At 36.1% G+C, this 23,817-nt stretch overlaps 2 protein-coding genes across 2 annotated transcripts in view; one reads left to right on the forward strand and one right to left on the reverse strand.

Annotated features, from left to right (window-relative positions):
• The window catches only part of LOC118584055 (centromere protein P), a 195,340-nt gene that overhangs the window by 133,726 nt on the left and 37,797 nt on the right, over positions 1–23,817 (reverse strand). The window lies entirely within an intron of this gene.
• Ogn (osteoglycin) lies at positions 1,409–22,353 on the forward strand. Its single transcript, XM_036187995.1, is given in 8 exon segments — positions 1,409–1,447; positions 1,450–1,610; positions 2,630–2,822; positions 4,875–4,968; positions 12,557–12,715; positions 15,460–15,662; positions 19,602–19,697; positions 21,395–22,353. Coding segments are annotated over 8 exon segments (1,116 nt in total). The 3' UTR covers positions 21,566–22,353.

Genomic DNA, 23,817 nt, shown 5'->3' on the forward strand with positions numbered 1-23,817 from the left:
AAACTCTGTCCTGGGTAAGCCACAACCATTGGTTGGACTTTCTTCATTGAGTTCTTATTCCTTTTAGAGAACTGAACCAAGCTCTTTTGCAAGAACAATAAGTGCTCTAAACTACTGAGCCATCTCTCCAGCTCTCATGCTCTATTTTAAATATTTATCCACATTTTGCTTTAGGAAAAAAGAATTGTGACTTTGGCTACTAAAAGCACCAAAGAATAACAAAAATTAAAGTAACTTTTTTAGACAAGGGCTTGCTATGTAATCCAAGCTAGCCCTGAACTCTCCTTCCTTCTGTCTTTGATTCTCAAGTGCTGGTATTACAGGTATGTGCCCAGCAAAAGTAAGTATTTTTTAAAATTAGTTTTTAAAGATGCTTGCATGGTATCTACACTACTACTTTTTAGTTTTGTTTTTTTAAAAACATAGACTCACTATGTAGCTCTGGCTAGCCTGGAATTTGCAGTATAGACCAAACTAACAGAGATCCTTCTGCCTCTGCCTCCTAAATGCTGGGATTAGAGGTGTGCATAGCTACACTCAGCCCCTAGTTTAGTTTTTCAAAATCAAATTTAATATAAAGTTTCATTCAGTAAAAATTTTTGCTATAAAAATTATAAAATCAAACTTAAAAAAAACCTATTTTCACATTCTCTTTTTCTTTTGGTTCTTTCAAGAAGGGTCTCACTATTGTAACTCTGGCTGTCCTGGACTGTGGAACTCAGACAGAACATAGAGTACTATTCACTGTGTAGACTAGGCCAGCCTCGAACTCATAGATACCCGCCTGCCTCTGCCTCACAAATGCTGGTATTAAAAGTGCACACCACAATGCCTAGCTATTTTCCCCACTCTCCCCCTCCCAAGACAGGGTTTCTCTGTGTAGTTTTGGTACCTGTCCTGGAGCTTTGTAGACCAGGCTGGCCTTGAACTCACAGAGATCTGCCTGCTTCTGCCTCCTGAGTGCTGTGATTAAAGGCGTGCGCCACCACCACCCAGCTATTTTCCCATTCTTATGAACTAAAAGAAAGGAATTTAAAAACTAAAGGACAAAACTTCAAAATAATTTGGGTTAAAACTTACTTTACATAAAAATTTCTAACGTATTAGTTATAGTATGGGAACACAATCCTTAGTTCTCATTAAATTAACAACAAAGACTATGTTTGGTTTGGTGTTCCATTTCATTCAAAAGTAAGTGTTGTATATACCAGAAAAACACAAAAATAAAAGCATGATTTAAAAAATATGTCATTTTTATGAACTAATAGTCACTAAAAGATTAGTACTTAATATACAAGGTAAAGAGAGATAGGGATTCCAGCACACTGCAACAGCCCTGGTGCTGCAGTTTCAAACATTTTCAGCACATTCTCTCATATAATACCCTGCATTTCACCCCGGAGAAGGAATGCTGGCAAAGCTATCCACCACATGGAATCTGCTGTTGGAGTCCATCACATGGAATTTAAGCTGTTGGGCCCTGAAGCTTTATTCAGCAGTTTGAAGCCATCCCACAGTTTGCTCCTTCACCCTCCCTCCCACTTGGGACGAATGCACAGGCATGAACACCTACTGAGGAAAACCACACAGGACTTCAACCAGCCACTACGGTAGGCTTGCTTTTCATAATCTTAATTTAAACATTGTGTGTTAAAGTGTGATTCTAAAAGTCTTAATTAATGAAAGTCATTTGTAGTGTAAGTTTCATTTTCCTTGAACAATTAATTTTCAGCTATACTTTCATACATCATTTTATAACTTTAACATCAATGTAGATAAGAACTGGAAGCAGAAAAAGTTACTAACCCATGTTATTTTGAAATTCCAACCACTGGATATTTGACAATTGGCATCTCTAGTGTAGCATCAGCACCTCTAAATGATTCTGTTTGCAGTGTTCAAACTGTCTGAAATATATACTCAGCAGTTAAAATTCACTGGTGAGCCTCAAAGAATCTTTCTAGTACATTTTCCAAAGTTCCTCCCTTAAAGTTTTAAATTACCCTAGTCTGCAGTGGTATTGTTGCACTTTTCACAGTTTAAGCTTAAAAAGGCAAGATTATAAAACTAGAGAAATTAAATGTTTTTTTCCTATATTCTACACCACTGAAAAGTGTTAATGTCTACTTTTTATAAAGTTAAACTTAAGGTTTAAGTTTTAATCCTTTTCTCAGAACTGTTTCTTTTACATCATTATGAATCAAGAGTTCCTTTAAAGCAGCAACGTTGAAATATGATATTTTTAACTCCACATGACACAGGATCATGGATCTTTGTGTTAACCATTTATACTGCAGGTATCCCAACATGACTTTGACTGCATACAAGTATCCCCAATTCAAGGCATTTGATTGTTACCAAACTAGGCAACAGTTCTTAAATTTTTGATATGTAAGAAATAAAACTACTTTCTAAAACTTTCAGAATCTTTACTGCTACATAAAAAACTGTAGTATCAAATTAGGGACCACTAAGGGTTAAACAGTTGTTCTCTAGTCCCTACTGCATACACTGTGCCAAAATATCCTCCAAGCTTTTAAATATTGCTTCGATAGTCTGCATTCTTATTTCCAGGGGAAAAAGGGATTTTGTTCCACAGCCATCAGGTCACTAGTTTACTAACTTCCAGTCACCTTGAGTTTGCTGAAATGAAGACTGTGCATCCTACACTTCTCCTGCTACTGGTCGTGCCTCTGACACAGCCAGCACCACAAACTCAGCTGGACTCACACATTAACCATGAGTATGGAACAGATAACTTTGAAGAAACCAAATTTAGCCAGGACTATGAAGATAAATACCTGCATGGAAAAAATACTAAGGTATTTTATTTCTATTTTAAATTTATATTCTAAAATGATACAAATTTAAATGCATGTTTTTTCTTTTAATTTCAATATTTGATAAGGTAAGGAAGGGAAAGGCATTTTAAGATTTAAAGTAATTATATTTTTCAAATATGCATGATTCCTAGCTAATAAATAGTACCAAATGGTAAACAAAATGTAGCTACAGAAACCAAAAATTAAAATATAAGACATTAGACTTCAAGATGATCTTTGACAGCTGAAATCTGTTAAATAATGCTATATAATATCCTATAGTTATATTTTATATTGTCTCTAATAAATTAGGAGATGATAAATTATCAGTTTATGCTTATAGAATTCAGAAAAGTACAGTCCAAGGAAATAAATATAAGAATACTTACTGGTTATGCATGCCAGAGACAGAGTACCAACAAATGAAAAACTACTTATTATGGGGATTTGTTTTTAATCACATATAGCAGTTTAGACTCTTCCAATTTATACCAAAGATCTCTAATGACATGTCACTGAGTTATGGGTTTTATACCACAATCACTCACATCCAGCCTTCAGGGTGAAGTAATTAATTACTTGTGTTTTTTTTTTTTCTGGGCATACAGAAATATTAGGGGGAGGAGAAAGTTAACATAGCATAAAATGATATGCTGCCCACTGTGTGTGATGCACACACACTGGAAAATTAGTCAGATACATAATAATATATATTACTTTAAAAGTTATTTTTACTACAAATCAAATAGTAGAGATTTTAAGATTAACCAGTCCAAATGCTTTTCCCTCTCAACTCACAACGAGCTAATGTTAATGCCACAGTTTCTTTTTTTCCAAAGGAATGAGTTAAGATGCTGTATTATTTCTACCTTTGGTTAAGACAAAATAGACAGGTATCTCTAGCAAGAGCTTAAAATTAAAAACAAAACAAAACAAAAAAAGCTTATAATCTATTGTCTTACTAGAATGATCTGAGTCTATCAAACAACTGCAAGACATTTTCAAAATTCTCTGAACTTTCAAGTTTTCTGTTCAACTACATGGAGCTTTAAGCATTTTTCCATCAATATAAATGTGTAGAGCAATATTTGTGTGAAGTGGAGAACTCAGCAGGGAAGAGTGATGTTCAGGCAGTACACAGATGGGAAAAGGAGGGCTAAGGTTCAGGAGTCCACGAGACAACATGGAGCAAGGAGGGGAAGGTAGAGTGAACAGTACTCATACTGTAAGTATACTCTACCAGCAGAAAACACATTCTCTGAAAAGAGGACAAGGGGAAAATGACAGTGCTCAGTTCTATAGTGTTAACAGCCTACACCAATGGCCTGATCAGATGTAGAGACTAGAATAAAAGGGATCCATCCTAAGGCCAAGGCAGGAAAGAATCCAGGTCATGAAAGAATTTACTCATACTTTACATTCTATAGTTGTACTGTTGCTCAGAAGGATAGACATTGACAAGAGGAAAGTAGTTCATATAAAGAACTATATAAAGAATAGTTCTACGTTAGGAAAACTTTCATTCCCAGAGAATTATCTTCTTAGCTAACATTTAGAAATTCAATATATTAAATATTTATCAAATACTGAGTTTAGCCAATGAAAACAAAAAATTTTAAAAAGCTGATTCTTTCACTCAGGAATGCATATCCTACCTAGAGTTTTAACAGTGTGATTTAATGAATAATGAAATGGAATTATGTATAAATTCATAACAAAGTGCTAAGACAGTTTGGCACATAAAGGTTCATACAGCCATAGAACCCCTGGGCCCACATGGTGGAGAGAACTGACTTCTACAAGCTGTCATTTGTCTAATATGTATGTCACTCACACACACACACACACACACACACACACACACACACACACACACATACAAATACATACATATATATATATATATTCTTGTATATACAGACATGCACGTACAAAGAAAATCTTGATGAAATACCTCTAACTGTGACTATGAGAAATGTTTGTGACCCTTCCAGTTTACAGTCAGACTCTTGTTTTATTACACCTAATAACAAACTTCTAACTTTACAATAGGCAATGGAAACTATGATAATTCCTGATGAGAAAGGTCTTCAGTTACAAAAAGATGAGGCTGTACCATCATTACCCACCAAGAAAGAAAATGATGGTAAGTACGAACAATCTATCATCTAGTATTTCTGAAAAGCAACTTTTAAAAATACCTACAAAGAAATTTTATTCCTTGTAGTAATCAAGAATTGTCTCAAGACATATAAACTGAAATTTCATCTTCAATGGTAAAGTCATTATAGTTAAATGGGAATTGCTCATCACCTACCATTTTACACTATGAGTGAAAACCATAGACTAGAACATTCAAGACCATTCAGCACTTTGTCTAAACCTATCCTTTAGAAAAGGTATGTTTCTGTCCACATAAAAAAATCAATACAATGATGGAGGTGAGGAATGTGGATCATCGATGAGACTATCAGCACTTGGTGGAAGCTTTGAGAATGACAGTTGCTGTGGGCCAAGAACTCTGAGGGAAGGCCGTACTCTGGCAAAAGGCCTGGGTCACACACCTTCCAGTCCTAAATGATGTAAAGTTATTTCATGACTTGTGTTTGGAGGCACAGCTGTTTTCTGCTTGTTCTTTGTGTTTTTAGTTCCTCCCCCACTTCCACCCCAAGCACTTTAGTCTAGGAAAAGCCTGAGGTCTGTTGTACAGAGCGACTCAAGCAGATCACAAAGGTTGGACTGAAGAAAGCTTCCCTTGCATTCAATTAAACTAATACATAATATGTATTGTTGGCCTAAATATCCAAGACATGACATTGAGTAAACATAACTATTTTATACAAAAACAAACAAACAAACAAACAAAACCCAAAAATCAAAAACCTGATTAAAAAGCCTGGCAAGGTGGCATCCACCTTTATTAATCCCAGCACTTGGGAGGCAAAGGCAGACAGATCTGAATGAGTTCTAAGTCAGCCTGTGTACATAGCAAGTTTCAGGTTAGCAAAGGCTATACAATAACAGGCCTTGTCTCAAAAATGAATCAAGAATTAAAGATTATTTTTCAAATAAAACCAACAGACTTAAAACCAATATAATATAAAGAAATATTATCTTCAAGAAACTCACAGAAGCAAGTGATGTGGTGGTAGAGTGTTTGTATAAGGCCCTAATTCAGTGAATAGTACTTTAAAAAGTAGCAAGTGGGGTTGGGGATTTAGTTCAGTGGTAGAGCGCTTGCCTAGTAAGTGCAAGACCCTGGGTACGGTCCTCAGCTCCGGAAAAAAAAAAGAAAAGAAAAAAGAAAAAAGTAGTAAGCAAGCAAGCAAACAAAAAGCACAAAGGAGAAAAAAACCCCATGATTCTACATAAGTAACTACAATGTCTATTTCAATTACAGTAACAGAAAAATTACAGTAAAATAACAAACTACAAGTCATATTTTAGAGTTCTTATATTTGATTTATTCTTATTAAGTAACATAACCTGGTTTCACATGAAAACATGAAAAAACCCACCCACACCAATTCCCATCTTGCTACAATAAAATTAAAATGATCAAAACAGAAAACAAATCCTAAAAATCTGGCAAGTACTTTAAGTAAAAATAAACTTGAATAATTGGAAAGACATCCTTTTCTTGGACAGGATGACTCAAAATCATGAAGATATTATTATTCTCTAAATTCAGAAAATATAGACAACCCCACTAAGATTACCACATTTTTGATAATGCTAGGAAAGTAGATTCTAAAATATTTATAGATACACATAAGGAAAAATGAACAAAAAGTAGATGTAGAAACACTGAACAGTGCCAGATAAAACATACCATGCTTAACAAGATGGAGATACATGCACATGAACAAAGTCTGTTGAAACAGAGCAATTAAAGCACGAAAAGTACTCAAACAATCACTGAGGGAGAAATATTTTAAATAACTGAGTGTAGGAGAACTAGATAGCCATTTGGAGAGAGATAAATTAAACCCATATTTCATAAAAAGAAAATAAACTTAATAACAATCAGGGATCTAAACATACAAGATGGGACTGGAGTGATGGCTCAGTGGTTAAGAGCACTGGCTGCTCTTCCAAATGAACCAGGTTCAATTCCCAGCGACCACATGGCAGCTCATAACTGTCTGTAACTCCAGTTCCAGGGTATCTGGCACCCTCATACAGACATACATACAGGCAAAACCACAATGTACATAAAAAATAAATAAACCTTAAAAAAATAAATGTATAAGATGAGGCCTTACAATTACTAGCAGTCAGTCTGGGAGTGGGATGGCTCAAAATCCAGATATTTTAATAGAAACCATTTTAAAAATTACTCCATAAAATTACAAAAAAGAAAAAACTTTTACATAAAGGAAAAGAGAAAAATGGGAAGGATATTTGCAATATTTTGAAGTTGTAATGTTTCCAATCTATAAAGAACTCATACACTGAAATAACAAAACTGAACAAAAATTTATCTGAGGGCCAATCAATGACATGGCTCAGGACCAAATCCCAACTATCTGAGTTCAATCCCCAGGTCCTCCATGTTGAAGAACCAACTCTTGCAAGTTGTACTCTGACCTCCACACATGTGTCATAGCAAGAACAATGTTTATGCACATACACACAAAGCAAACAAACATATATATTGGTTTTTCGAGACAGGATTTCTCTGTATAGCTTTGCACCTTTCCTAGAACTCACTCTGGAGCCCAGGCTGGCCTCGAACTCACAGAGATCCACCTGCCTCTGCCTCCTGAGTGCTGGGATTAAAGGCGTGTACCACCACCGCCCAGTAGTATTTTTAATTTTAAGAATTAAGAATACATCTGGAAAATGGGCAAAAGTTATGAAGATGATTAACAAAATGACTTTAAAGTTATACTAAATATATGAAAAAGTGTTCAATCTCACTTTTAATTAAAAAATAAAAATGAAAATTACATTGACATTCCATCCCTAACCTGATTGAAAAACATGAAGACACAGTCCATGGTCAAGACTGTACAATAACAAATATTTGAATATACTGTAAACAGAAATGTGAATTAATACACCTGTAGACAGGAATTTGACAATATTTAGCAAAATCAAAAGCGATTTACTTGTTACCTTTTTTGGGGGAGGGCAGTATTTGAGATCCAAATCAAGGCCAACTGTGTGCTAGAGAAGCCCTGCTGCTGAGTACACCCTTTGCCCCCTATTTAATGTTTGACACAGTGGTCATATTTTATGAAATTTACCCTGAAGACCCATACCTAAAATAACAATTACAAAAATCATTAAAGCACTATTGGCAATTACAAAATACTGCAAATAACTCAACAGCCCAAACACTGAACAAACAATGGCACAATCACACAAGGAAATACAATGCAGTTATAAAAAGGAACAAGGAAAGGCTAGGGGTGTAGCTCAGCTGGTCAAGTACTTACTGATCATTCAGAAAACCTTGAGTTTGATACCCAGCATCCCACAAAAGTGTTCATAGTAGCACATGCTTGCAATCTCAGAATATGAAATATGGAAGCAAGAGGATCAGAAATTCAAGGTCATACTTGGTTATACCGCATTTTAAGCCAGCCAGACTTTAAATAAAAAAAAAGACAAAATAAAAATGACAACAACAAAAATGTGAAGATCTCAAAGAACATGGAATGATGACCAGAATACAAGTATGTGGGGGAAAAAAAGTAAACCATAAGAGTACCTATCTCTAACATGCTGCTTTCATATTTTAAAAAAATGACCTAAGAAAGCTTACATGCAGCTGCTCATTTATGGGAAAAGAAACACAGAAGAGGGAATTTTCTAAAAACTGAGAAGGACTAAGGATGTGGCTAAGTGGCAGAGCACTCACTTTGCATGTGTCTCTGGATTAAATTTGGGGATTTAAAAAACAGACCCTTAGGTCAGTTACATCAAGGAAATTGCTGAAATCATGAGTAGAAGGGAGAATTGGGAATGAGCTAAAGAACTAGGGATAAGTACACACAATTGTCCTGTAGGCTTAGTTTTTGGGAACAATACTGTTTCATATAAGCAAATGAACATGAACATGTATGTAGATAAGTCAGTAAAGATAAACTTATAAAAACAAATAGAAATATAAGCATTAAAACAGTTAATTATATTTTGAATTAACATAACATAGTAAAGGAGAAAAAAATCTAATGCAACTAAATCTTTTTTTTGAGCATGAAAAGATTGTTTTATTCCATGAAAATATTCTCAACAGAGAACACTATCATAAACAAGGCATTTTACCATTAAGCAACTAAATCTTAAGTGCAGTATTTTGACTATAAATCTTGAAGTTAAAGGGAAGCAAATCAGAAGCAGCCATACATTGCTTAAAGACAAAAAGTGTGCTAGTGAGATGGCTCAGAAACTAAAGGTACCTGCGTCAAGCCTGATAACCAAAGTTTGATTAAAGGAGATAACCAACACCCCAATTTGTCATCTGATCTCTACTTCTGTAGTCACATGTGTGTGCATGCAAACATAACACACACAAAATACTTTTTAAAGTACTGTAAAAAGAGACAAGGATACATTTTGTTTTTTTATTACACATTATATGATTTATTATGTAAACACTATAGACTACACATGTCTAGATATAGCTTATTATACATCCTAGCCCATATAGTGTGAGTGTGTGTCTGTGTGAGTGTGCATATGTAGGTGAAGGTGTTAGACAGCCTCACTAGGGGCACGAAGAAAAAAAGTGAGACTAAATTTAACATAAGAGAAAATGTAACAATCAAGAGATGTTGCAGATGCAAAATGCACAATGCTGCTGTTAGAATAACCTAGCAATATTATTTTACAGAAAACTTAGTAAAAGTCCTACACTCTAAAATAATGTCAAAAATTGCATACACACACACATATAAGCTAGTAACTCAGTTGTTTATTATCATTATCAAATACTGGCAATGCAACGAGTCTGCAAACCTAGGATCAACACACACATGGATGTTGTCACCTCCCCTACATACACTGCATGTGACTTTCTGACAACCACAATGTCACTGGGTGATACAAGATCTTCATTTACATTATAACGTGGAACATTATAATCATACACTATCATGTATGAAATCTATCACTAGCCAAAACAACATTACATGGCTATGACTATACTAAATTCTATTAGGCAGTTTTATATTCATAGTGCTATGGGAGTATAATATTAAAAATGCTTAATGTGTGTTCTAGACTAAGTAAACATGATATAGTTACTGAGAGTCATGTTTCTCAATGTTACAGAAGATCATTATAACAGAGAATGGTAGAAGGCTAGAAAGAACATGTTGGAGCTGGATTAGAACAGAAGGTATCAGTATCAACCAATAGTTCATATATTGAGACAGAGGAGGAACTATACCATGTACTTTGCCCTCTGGTGTCTGTGCTAATATACTATGCATTCATAAACACATGATTATGTACATATATATGTAATGTTGTATGAAAACATGTAGAGTATTTAGAGGAAAAATATATACACTTCTATTATCTTGCCTTATCTGATGAAAGAGCCTCCAGCAATGAGACACCAAGAGCACTGAGCATTCTCTGTTTCTAACATCACTCTCCATTGAGAGCCAGTGAAAAGATTGCCAATTTCAGGACTGGGGTAGGGGAATCCAAGATGGGTTTGGGATACTGTGAGATGTTGACAATGTGTATGTTCATAAGTAGTAATGGGCATATTTAATTTAATTTTAAAGCATTCATTAAAATATGAAAATATATAAATGTATAAAGTATGGAAAGGACATAGATTAGTCAAAAGAGTGTTGAAAAGAATAAAGTCAGACGGTTTTACTACTTAAAATCAAGATATAAAAACACAGGAATCAAGATACTATGTTTGGGCATAAAAATTTCTTTAAAAATTAAAAGATCTATGGAGGGTCAATGATCTGGATTAACACTTGCCACCGACCTTGACAGCCTATGTTCAAACCCTGGAACTTAATGGTGGAAGGACAAGAATGACTCCTCCTAGTTGTTCGCTGACCTCCATAAGCATGTCATGGCATACACTCCCAAAATAAATAAATATGATAACAGGGTTAATAGAACATATTAGAGCACAGAAACAGGCTTTTATTATATGGCTAAGTGGTTGCTGACAATGTGTTGGTAATCCAATAAAGAAAAAAATAAACCTTTCCAGAAGCAATGTTGACCAACCCCAACAAAATAAAGAATCTTGCCTATTCCTGATAACATATTTGAAGTCAAGGGTCTGGAGAAATGGCTCAGTGGTTAAGAGCACAAGTTGCTCTTGCAGAGGATCCAGGTTCAATTGCCAGCACCCACATGGTGGCTTGCAAACATCTGTAATTGCAGTGCCCGGAGAGGTCTTATGTCCTCTTCTGACCTTTTTAGGCACCAACCCAACTGATCATGGTCTAAAACCTCCTAAATTGAGCCAAAAAGTTCCACTTTATATTTGATTATCTCAGGTATTTTGTCATAGCAAAGAAAGCTGACTATCAGAGTGGTTAGCAAATACTTCTTAAATACAACAGAAATGCATAAACTATAGAGGCATATATTGACTAAAATTTTAAACATTTGTACTTCAATGACACTAGCAAAAAACCAAACAGGTTACAACTGGGCAAAACACTTAAACTGTAAATCTTAGAAATAGATAAAATAGAATAAATGTTTAAAATAATAATATAAAACTTAAGAGAAAAAGGAAAAAACATACAATAGACACTTTGTGGAAATAATATAATCACTAGGAAAATGTACATTAAAACAATTAAGATACCACACAATATATATTATCTGAATGGCTAAAATTAAAAAGACTTTTTCATCACTAGGACATATACCAGAAGGAAATTCTAACTCATGGTTCCAGTCCAAGGTCAGCTAGATCCATGTACCCATTGCTGTCAACCCCAGAGAGTAAGCCCTGTACTTTTCAAACAATAAAAGATACAGGGGGTGAGGGAGTAAGGAGGACTAAGAAGAGTAGAGAGGGAATGACCAACCAAGGAAGTACTCTAGGTATCTAAATAAGAGCCCAAGTCAGATTTGGAGGTAGGATCCTAAGACTCCAGCAATGACTGATTTTCAAGTTAATGGTTTGTCCCTTTCACTTGGGATTTTAAAGTCATTAACTACTGTCATTTATTTGAAAAATGTTTTCAACACATCAAACTTGAAAAACATTAAACTTGATAAGCCAATCCTTAAATTATACACTGTAGATTCCTTTTATTTTTTTATATTCAAATGAGGAAATGTAGCCCTCCACAAGGTTAGCAATTAGACAATCACAGCAAAGACAGAAAAAAGAGGGGCCAGCAAGATGTCTTAGTAGGTAAAGCCACTTCTTGCTGCCAAGCCCGTAAACCTTGAGTTCAATCCACACAGCAGAAGGAGAGAACTGTCTCCTACAGGTTGTCCTCTGAGCTCCACAAACCTACTGTGGTATGCATGCACCCACAAATTTACACATACATACAGTAAGTAAAGTGATAAAGTATGTTGATTAGATACTTTAAGTAAAATTCTGATGAATTATTAAGTACAATACAGGTTGTTGGTTACCACAACTATCTTTCTTAATATACCAATGATTCTGTAACATACCTTTTCAAACCACAGCATTCATTATAACAATAATTTTACCACCAGATGACAAATATTTTCAAACTAGTTTATGCTTATGATTTTGTCTGTTTTAGAAATGCCTACATGCCTGTTGTGTGTCTGTTTAAGTGGCTCTGTCTACTGTGAAGAAGTTGACATTGATGCTGTACCACCATTGCCAAAGGAATCAGCTTATCTTTATGCACGATTCAATAAAATTAAAAAGCTGACCGCCAAAGATTTTGCAGATATGCGTAAGTTTAAAACATAAAAGCACAAATATCTATATATTTTCACTTGCTATATATAGTAATATATTTATATTTATATATTCAGCACTGTTGGGGTATTCTAGTATACTACACACTACAAAAATCAATCTTTTCTTCTTACTAGAAGAATCTTCTTCTCATACAGACTTCTGTGATCATTCTTTACTGGTGATTTTACTATTCCATCTAACATAGTGTATCATCATCACAATACATACTGCCTCAGGTGGTAAGCATTATCGGCATGACCAGGATTCTACTTCAACTAATTAGATACTTCATTTACTACTTTCACCATAAATACACAGACTGCTTTTATTTTCCTTCTTTTACTGTTTATTATCTTTTTACTGTTTTGTTTTCTTCAGGATTTCATGTAGTACTGACTGGCTTTGAACTCACTAAACAGTAGAGGCTGATGATCTTCATTTCCTCCCTCCTGCCCTCATTTCCCATGTGCTAGGATTACAAGCACTTGGCTCCTTTTTTTAAACTTATAACTCCTTTTTTTTTTCTTTTGGTTTTTCAAGGCAGGGTTTCTCTGTGTAGCTTTGCACCTTTCCTGGATATCGCCTGGCTCTGCCTCCTGAGTGCTGGGATTAAAGGCGTGCACCACCCTTCTAATTTACAACTCTTAAACCTGGCTACACGTTAGAAATGTCTGGAGAGTAAGCTAGAGAAATGGCTCCCTGTTTAAGAGTGTTTGCTGCTCCCTCAGTTTGATGCCCAGAGCCCCATCAGGTGGTTCACAACTACCTGAAACTCCAGCTCCAGGGGCTCTGATACCGCTGTGTGGACTCCACAGGCACCTGCACTCACACATGCACTTACCCACAGACAGACAAACACATGTACACATAATTAACAATCTTTAAAAAAAAAAATCTGAAGAACAACTTTTAAAAATACGGATACCAAGCTATATTCATTACCATGTAAAGCAACCACATTCCTTGGATGATTCAATTGAAACAGTTCGGAAACAGTGGTGTTTAACTCTTTGCCAGATCATTAGCAATCCACCTTTTGGCTTTCTAACAAACTTTAACTGAACTAAGGTATTGTGGTCTGTATACTACTAATGCCCTTTCAGCAATACCAAGTCCCAGTCCTGGACTACTCATTCCTTGCCAGTTTTCTAGATTCCTAGGTCATCAAGTGTTCCTGAAGAAAATCATAACCAAGAATCACACTGGCTTTACTATATTTTATTACCTTATTTATTGGAAGTGCAGCAACTGAGTCCAAGATTTGCCCCCCAGGCAAAAACAGGCAACTGCTTTCTACCACTGTGCCACACCCCCAGCCTTTTCGACTCTACGTTTGAGATTAACCCTAACTGGTTTATTCATACTGTCATTAATAAGTCTAAGTTGCAGACTGAAGGAAAGTTGCTCTTCCTTTATTTTGTAGATTCCATATTGGCAAATCCACTTTTCTGGACATGTAGTTCAGTTCTAGAGCACCTGCCTAGCACATATGAAGCCATAGGTACAATTCCCAGTACGTTTATGATCACAAGCAGAAATTCACAGAGCAACAACAACAAAACTGAGTTACTCAAAACATAAATTTCCAGCTAAGGTACAACAAGGCAATACTCTCCTTTCAGTTGTCATAAAATGTAGCAGTATCTTATTCAGCACATCTAGCATCATATTTTTCTGCTTTACATTGAAAATGTTAATTGAAATGGCAACAAGTATAGTGCTGAAGTGCCATCTAGTACTTCTCTAAATGTAGGCAGCAATGATGATCCTATGCAGAAAATGTGTTAGATGAATTTACTGAAGTATGAGCCATACCAGTTTATGAATTCAAAGGGTATATTAAGCTGTCTTTAGACAAAAATATGTATAAAGCAAGGTTCATATTAATTGGTTGGCAAAAAATGAGTGACAGAAGCTAATAAGCACCTGCCTCTGGAGCTCTCCTAGAAACAACATCACAAGTTCAGTGTTGCAACAACTTTTTAGAAAATAGATACTATGAATGAAAAGAAACTATATCATAACCATCTCGGCCTAAGCCATCCCCAACTGAGGGAGAGAGAGAGAGAAAGAAAGATAATGAATGAATGAGTGAATCTGTCTCAGTCTGCACCATGTTGACAAATCAGGGAACATTTTTATCTTTGTTATGTTAAGTAAGAAGGTAGAGAAAAATTAATACAATGTACTCACAATTATAATAAAACATGCTGACAAAAATTTAAAAAATAATTACATGATTAAATCCAATCAACCACAATTTTCCCTACTATGTGAGGTAAAAATTTCTTTTGATATGTTTGTTCATAATGAATTCAGAGAAGGATAGAAAGACTATGAACTCTAAGATTCCTTCTGAACCATACATTCTAAGACCACAGTAACAAAAGGCATCATTGTTAGACACTCAATGTTGATGGACACAGAAACACTCAATGTTCAACAAAACTTTCCTTATGGGGTTGTGACTGGAGCTCAGTGTTAGAGTGCTTGCCTACCAAGCATGAAGCCCCAGGTTCAATTTCCAGAACTTCATGACTGCACAGCTGGAATTCTAGTACCAGGCTGTAGGTTAGATTACCAACATTTCAAGATGAACTTGACTGAGTTACTAACTGTAAATACTATTCTGGGCTCTGAAGAGAAACTGAGGGCCTTGAGTGATCTGTTACATGCTTTTCTCCAGTCTTCACAATGAGATTCAAACATCCTATCTTTGTATTTATTTCTGTCAAGCTAACTTAAGAAGACTTGATTTTACGGGAAATTTGATCGAAGACATAGAAGATAGTACTTTTTCAAAACTTTCTTTGCTAGAAGAACTTACACTTGCTGAAAACCAACTACTAAGACTTCCAGTTCTTCCTCCAAAGCTTACTTTACTTAATGCTAAACATAACAAAATCAAGAGTAAAGGGATTAAAGCAAACACATTCAAAGTAAGTATGCCATATCATGACTGAACACAATATTAGTGATTATATTTTAAGTTTTTATTATATATTTATTTATTGTGTGTGTTTATTCATTTTGTGTGGGGCACATACCAGGCATACATGTAGAGGTCAAGGACAACTTGTGGAGGTTGGCTCTTTCCTTCTACTTTGTGGGTTCTGGTCATCAAGTTCAACCATGTGGAACTCAGGTCATCAGGCTTGGCAGCAAGTATGTAAACAGTTGAGGCATCTCACTGACCCAGTGATATTATTTTTAAATTGGTGCCTGTTTTTCCCCCATTTTGCTCATCTCTTGCTTTTGAGGTATATCTCTATACCACAACATAAGAAGTGAAGACAGCTAAAGCTGGCATTTACCCAGACCAATACTTTCAGTACTTGGAACAAAAAGACTAATATTCCACAAGGGAACACTGAGAGAGAGAGAGAGAGAGAGAGAGAGAGAGAGAGAGAGAGAGAGAGAGAGAGTGTGTGTGTGTGTGTGTGTGTGTGTGTGTCTGGAGGCATAACTTGGTGCTTAGCATACTTGAGGCCCTAAGTTCAACCCTAGCACCAAACAAAATCAAAGAAGCAAAACATGTATACCATACATATATCATACAAAGACATAGAAATGGGTGTCTTCTATTAATAACAAAGGAACATTTTTATATTTAAAAGTAAACACTATTTGTAGCTGGAGTTTTTTTTATGGTCCTGCTTGGCCCACAGTCAGGACAAATCTCTCTCACCAGCCAGTCCCACAGCTGCTCAGAACCAACAGAGTAAACACACAGAGACTTATATTACTTATAAACTATATAGCCGTGGCAGGCTTCTTGTTACCTAATTATTATCTTAAATTAACCCATATCTGTTAGTCTATAAGTTGCCACATGGCTCGTGGCTTGCCAGTACCTTACATCTTGCATAGCAAGCGGCTGACAGCATCTTTCCGCCTCAGCCTTCCACTTCCCTGAATTCTCCTCTCTGCCTGTTCTGCCCATACTTCCTGCCTGGCTACTGGCCAATCAGTGTTTTATTTATTAACCAATCAGAGCAACACATTTAACATACAGATCATCACACAGCAACTATTAGCTCATTGTTTCAAAAAATTTGTATTGTAGTAACAAGGAGTAGCTGATATCTTTTATGTTTAACTTTAGTAAGTAATACAGCAGTGTTCCTCAAAGAATAAATCAAGCAATTACAAAAGAATGGAAATGTTTTAGGAAACTGAAAAAACAAAACAAAACAGTAATCATCCCAGTCCAGGACTTCCATAGCTATGATATGGTATGCCCTAGGTAGGGCAGAGAAGGTAATCTTAGACAAAAGCATGAGATGCTCAAGCTATTGCTGGCAGAAGACAACATTATTCAAAAGGGAAGATGTGAGGGATGGTGGAGTATGATGGAAAAATGAGAATCTCTGTGCTTTTGACGCTAGTGTGGTCTACATAGCAAGTTCCAGTCGGCCAGGGCCATACACACACACACACACACACACACACATATACATATATATATACACACACATATATACATATATACACACACACACACACACACACACACACACACACACACACACTGTCTCAAAATAAAAATAAAAATAACAGCAATAAAAAAGAGACAAGATCTCACACACCTGAAATGGCAACTACCCAGGGGTCTCAGGTAGGTATGGTTAGACATTTTCAGAACATGTCAAGATGATCTAAAGGATCAAACCATTAACAGAGGCAGGGAAGCTTCTTTTGTATACCCTTTGGTATAAGATAATGCTGATCAACAAAAAGTCTTGAAAAGAAGGCTGAATCAATGTAACCTTTGTGAGTCAGGGTGACCTAGGTAGTCACATTTTTAGTATCTTGAAGGCTTCACACTTTGCTGTTGATTAGAACTGAATTCAGGAACAATGTTTGTAAATGTAAATACAAAGGTATTTGGGGGAAAAGCTCATTTTATATTTTGTTTTTTAAAAGAGGGATTAAAAACTAAGGTACTTTGCTGACTTTACAAAGCATCCTTACAGATGGACATAGTGGTACATACCTATAATTCCGGCACATGAGAGGCTAAGGCAGGAGGACTTTAAGGCCAGTCTGGTCCACACTTTAAGACCATATCTCAAAATACAAACAAAATAAAACAAAACCAGAGCAGACTCACTTTCTAAAAACAAAACGAAAATACACCTTGTGAACTAGGTAGATGCTTCAGCATGTAAAGGCACTAGGCTACAAAGCCTGAACACCCAAGTTCCCTATCATACATCTCTAATTTTAACTCTTATGGTGAGATGGGAGGAAGAGACAAGAGAATTGATAGAAGTCCATGAACCACCTAGCCTGGTGGTGCAGCAGCAGAAACAAGGGCCTGCCTCAACAAGCTAGAAAGACAGAACTGACACCCAAGAGTTATCCTCTGACCTCTACTTGTACATGCATATATGCACACATGCACACACACATAACAATTTTTTAAAATTTATTTTGTAATCTAAAGAAATGAATTTAAGTAGGTGAGTCTTTGAATAACCAGCAGGTCACAGAATGTTTAGAGTAGGACACAGTGCAACTCTTTGCAGTCCAAGCTACTTGGAAAGGTAAGGCAAAAGGATTACTTAAACCAATAGGTGGAGAAAGGCCTGGGAAACGTAAGATGACCACACTCATCTGAAGGGAAAAAAAAGGAGGAAAGAAGGAAGGAGGGAAGGAAGGAAGGAGGGAAGGAGGGAGAGAGGGAGGGAAGGAGGAAGGGAAAGGAGAGGGAGGAAAGGAGGGGGAGAGACAGGGGGAGGGAAGAACATAGATAGGTTTAAATATTTTGGATTTTACAAGAGGGATATTGGGCAAGTTGGCAGGAACATGATAATGATAATTGCCTACTTTATTTAATGCCTTAGAGTTGCAATAACCACTAGTAAAATCAGGTTACTATAATTCATATAAAAGCAGTCCTGGAAAGATAGTTAGTTGGTGTCTATATGGTGTAAAGGTAGAATGTTTAAGAAAGAATTGAGGAGTGGGGAGATGGCTCAGTAGGTAAGGGTTTTTGGTGTCAAGCTTGACAATCTGAGTTCGATCCCCACGTCAAACAAGGAATCAGAAAACCAACTGCTGAGGGGTGTCCTCTAACTTCCAACATGTGCACTATGGCTTATGCACATGAACACATATACATAAATTTTTAAAAATTGAAAAAAAAAAGAAAAGATTGAAAATAAGAGCATAGGAAAGACTAAGCAAGTGAGGCATAGTAGATGTAATCCTAACACTTGGGGAGCTGAAAAAGGAGGACAGTAAGTTTCAGGGCAGTTTAAGATACATGGTGAGACACCCCCCCCCCCAACAATAAAATATGACATGGTAGCCCAGGATACATACAAAAATTAGGAGTAATGTAAAAAAATTACATTCTGAAATCACAGCAGTAAATTACTGATTATAAAGAGTACTCCAACATAAATCCCTCATGGGAAAACACATGTCATGTTAAATTACATGTTTGGCAAATTTCTTTGGGAAAGCAGCATCTTGCTAAGCACCTTATCTTAGGAGTAGCCATTTTTTCTAGAAATACATAAAAACTTCTATGGAAAGCTCAGGATTATCAAAAAACTTAAAGGATTCAACCACTGACCTTCCACACAGCTGCTCCTTAGACAAATATTAAGGGCTGAGTATTCAGGGATGAGACGAATGGGCAGGGAAATGTGGAGTATGCAATAGAGTGCTGTTAGATATCATAATGTCTTAAAAACCAAAGACACTACTTATGAGGCCAAACCCCAATAATAATCAAAACAACAAACTATCCCTCCAATATTGATAATATTGAAATGTCTTACATCAATACTGTTTTTAAAGTATACATTATTTGAATAATGTGAAGAGTGAATAGACCTCAGTGACATTCAAATTCTTCTTTATAGAAACTGAGTAAGCTGTCTTTCCTCTATTTGGACCACAATGATCTGGAAACTGTGCCTCCTAATTTACCAGAAAGTCTACGTGTAATTCACCTTCAGGTACAACTGTTCTTTGCATAAAAACTAGCTTTAGTTAACTATGGGGCCATTTTTATTACTCGTCGAGAAATTCATTTATATGTCTATCATATAAATCATATCTATCACTAAAGCAGCGTACTCACTTAATGCCAATATAAGAATTACAGGTCCAATCCAGAGTATACTAAGTAAACCAATCTAGGGAGTATCAAGTCTGTTCTTAAGCAGAATACATCTCTAGGCACCTCCTAGTCAGTTTGTTGTGGTTTTAAGTAATGCTGAGGACTGAATACAAGGCCTTACACAAAGCAGACAGGTGTTCTATCACTGAGCATTTACATTTTTTATTTTTATTTATGGCATTCTTCAGCTCCTTATTTCTCAGGCAGTCTTAGAAGTTGTGGGCACCAGGTAGTCACTGTCACTGTCTATATAACTGGAACTCTTGGACCTGAGATACATGTTGCAGGCAAAACCACTGAGCATGATCTCAAGGGCTGGGATGCCTATGTGGTGCTTTGTGGGTTTATTTTGCCCAGAAAAGAGGATTCCCTTGATGGGGACCACAATGAGGACAATGAAGAAAACAGGAGGCACACTAAGTAACCAAGCAGATCTACACAGGAACCACAGTACTAGGTATTGTGTTGTTTGTTCTAACAGGCCAAATTTAAGAGAGGTGAGCATCTTTGCTCTGACACCACCTGTGACACATGTGTGTGGTGTTTTCTAAATACTAACTAATTCTCCAACACCAGCTGAGTATTCTAAAATTCAATTTTGATACCTCTGAGTCTATGGAGATCCTCTAAGTCCATGATTCTGTCTGACAACACTGTTCTCACTGCAGGTACAGTACAAAGCATGTGTTTGTTTTGTCTTATCCCTATATTGCATTTTTCTAGAGTGGTCACTATGAGTTACCTCATTATAATTCAAAATTATGAAAGAGGGAAATCATAAACAACTAAAGACACTCCTATCATCCAAGAAATTCCAAATTCAATTTCTTTATGCCAAAATCCATGCTGGCTTCCAGGACCCAGGATTCCTCTCGAGCCTTCTGTAGTGTGGTGGAGGCAGAGAGAAGGGACATAAACAGAACAAAGGAGGCTAAACAACCTGCGTAATTTGCCAGCAACAGGCACAAAGTGTTATGTATCTCCTAGTTACTCTGAACACAGATTCGAAGAGCACTGATTTATGTTTCTTTCCCCACATAGCAGTGAACTCCAATTTCTGATTTTTGCTTCTTTCCCCAATTAGTGGTAAACACATGCTTTTGGAGACATTTTAGCTTGTTTTATAGGCCAACATCAAGTGGGAATTGCAAAAGTGAAAAAAAAAAAAAATGAAAAGAAGTTGATATCTCAGCACCACAAGAATTTCAGCTTATTCCTTTTCACCTCTTTAAGGAATACACAGTACCATTTTTGAGTTAACACGTTGGAATGAGATACTTTCTCTAGCTTGCATGTTTTTTATTTATATTCCAAACAATACTGAATAGGAGTAATAACGAGTAGACTGTTATTCCAAAACAATACTGTACACTTAAAAATATGTTCAGTTTGCAAGAGAGGGTTGTCATTACTGTGAACTAATACTTTTTTTTTTAAATATCACATTTTAGGCAAAATATCCTGTGTGATCCTGTGTATAATGTACAAAAGGTTGATTTGAGATTTCTGAGTATTTTTCCTTTTATTTTTCAGTTTAACAGCATATCTTCAATTACAGATGACACATTCTGCAAGGCTAATGACACTCGTTATATTCGGGACCGTATTGAAGAGATTCGCCTGGAGGGCAATCCAATTGCTCTGGGAAAGCATCCAAACAGTTTTATTTGCTTAAAACGATTACCTATAGGGTCATACTTTTAAACACCATCAATGCAGTTTATAATCTAAAGTAGTGTACCTAAAGTCTAAAGGAACATAAACAGTAGTTTAATATTATCATTTTGTCTCACTATGATAGGATTTTGTTTAAACAAAGATGTCCAAAATTCTTATATGTAACTACAAAAATAATCCAGACTGAATCTCTTAGTTTCAAAACAAATTGATGTGAAACTAAACAGCATTAAAAGCTCCTTGTAGTTTACATTAGACTGCCATCTAAATAGCATGCTTTTATACAAACGCTAGTATGAGATACACCATTCCCATGACTAATGAAGTAAGAGAATTCCAAGAAACTTTCAACTGTTTCTTTCTTAACATTTACTGTATCTCAAAAGCATTTAAGGCAGATGTTCCAAAAAACTGTGAAAAGCCAAGTGTTCCAAGTGACCTTCCATTGACTTTATGATTCATCGACATTCTCCATAAAGCAGCAACTTTCTTTCTGTTAAGGCAGCTATTTTACTGTATTTCTCACGTATCCTGAGAAAAAAGGTAGCCACATCTAGGCAAAATTTTCCAGATACAGTAAAATTTTACTCTTTGGTATAGAACCAATTTAGAAAAGGTCAGTTTTATGCTTTGTGGTCACACAGATAGTCTTGAGTCAATCACATAAAAAAAATTTGTAAGAAAAAAAATCAAAATTCTACCCATTTCTCAAAGAATAATAAGATTCCTTCACTCTAAAGATTCTCAAATATGCCTTAAGTGTAAACTTTTCATAGTATAGGAATAATTTCATCAATAAATTCGTTCAAATATAAGAAGCTTGAAGTCTATTCTGTTGTGCTGTATGTAGAGGTTCAACTGTATACACGTTCACCCAGACAAACAGAGTATTTACAATCCAGTCCATGAGCACCATGTCTCAACAGCCATGATTTCCAGATACATGTAAGAGTGAAAACCTAATCTTCAGTCTAATAGTGATAACTGAACAATGCAGGTTAAAGTTCCTAAATTAATCTTCAGAGGAAGGCGCATAGCCCATTCACAAGTATTAGTCTACATATAACTTTGGGGTTGAACACAAAATTATCAATGTTTTAGAAATATCCACCTTTATATATAAAAGTACCAATGTCATTTCCATTATAGGGTACACGTTAGAATCTGCATGTTTTCTAGAACACTCAAGCATTTGGTGTTTTGCCCCAACACAGACTGACAGCTCTCTCACTCATTCGTTATGGCTGACCCCAGATGAAACTTCATTAAAGCACCTGGGACCTGTAAGGTCACAACTATTACTCTAAACTGTTTACTAATTCATTCACTTTGATAATTTAATTATAGTAACTTTATCCTGCTGTGTCATTTTGTGTGCATGCCTCAGTTTCTCTGTGACTGAAAGCTCACCAGGAGTACTTAACACAGTTCTACTTTTAAACTTTTATGGTACCTAATAACAAATTTGAATTAAATATACAATAAACATTGTAAAATCTATCCAAATAGAAGGGTACTGTTTATATGGAAAAAACAAATTAGTATAATTTTGAATAAATCAATGGAAATAAAGTGACAAGACGGAGACAATGGACAAAGTATAGGTATGTCTATTGATTTTCTGGCTTTCACCAGGAAAATGTACTCATACACACATGCATACAAACACACAGAATTTGTTTGGTATTTTGAGAGTGTGTATTGTTCTGGGGACTGAACACAGTGCCTGGTGTATGCTAGAAAAGACTACTGAACTATATCCCCAGCTTTCTATAGTCTTTTTTAAAATTTTATTTCGAATTTTATTTTTTATATGGATATTTGTGTTTTAATTTTACATATCAGCCATGGGTTCTCCTGTCCTCCCCCCTCCCGCCCCCGCATTTCCCCCAGGCCCCCCCCCATTCCCATCTCCTCCAGGGCCAAGACTCCCCTGGGGATTCATTTAAACTTGGTGGATTCAGTACAGGCAAGTCTAGACCCCTCCTTCCAGGCTAAGCAAAGTGTCCATGTGTAAGCCCAAGGTTCCAAACAGCCAGCTCATGCACTAAGGTCAGGTCCCGGTCCCACTGCCTGGATGCCTCCCAAACAGATCAAGCTATTCAATTGTCTCACTTATCCAGAAGGCCTGATCCAGATGGGGGCTCCACAGCTTTTGGTTCATAATTCATGTGTTTCCATTAGTTTAGCTATTTGTCCCTGTGATTTTTCCAATCTTGGTCTCAACAATTCTCCCTCATACAATCCCTTCTCTTTCTCGACAACTGGACTCCTGGAGA

This window comes from Onychomys torridus, chromosome 5, assembly GCF_903995425.1.
Source record: "Onychomys torridus chromosome 5, mOncTor1.1, whole genome shotgun sequence".
Classification (NCBI taxonomy): domain Eukaryota; kingdom Metazoa; phylum Chordata; class Mammalia; order Rodentia; family Cricetidae; genus Onychomys; species Onychomys torridus.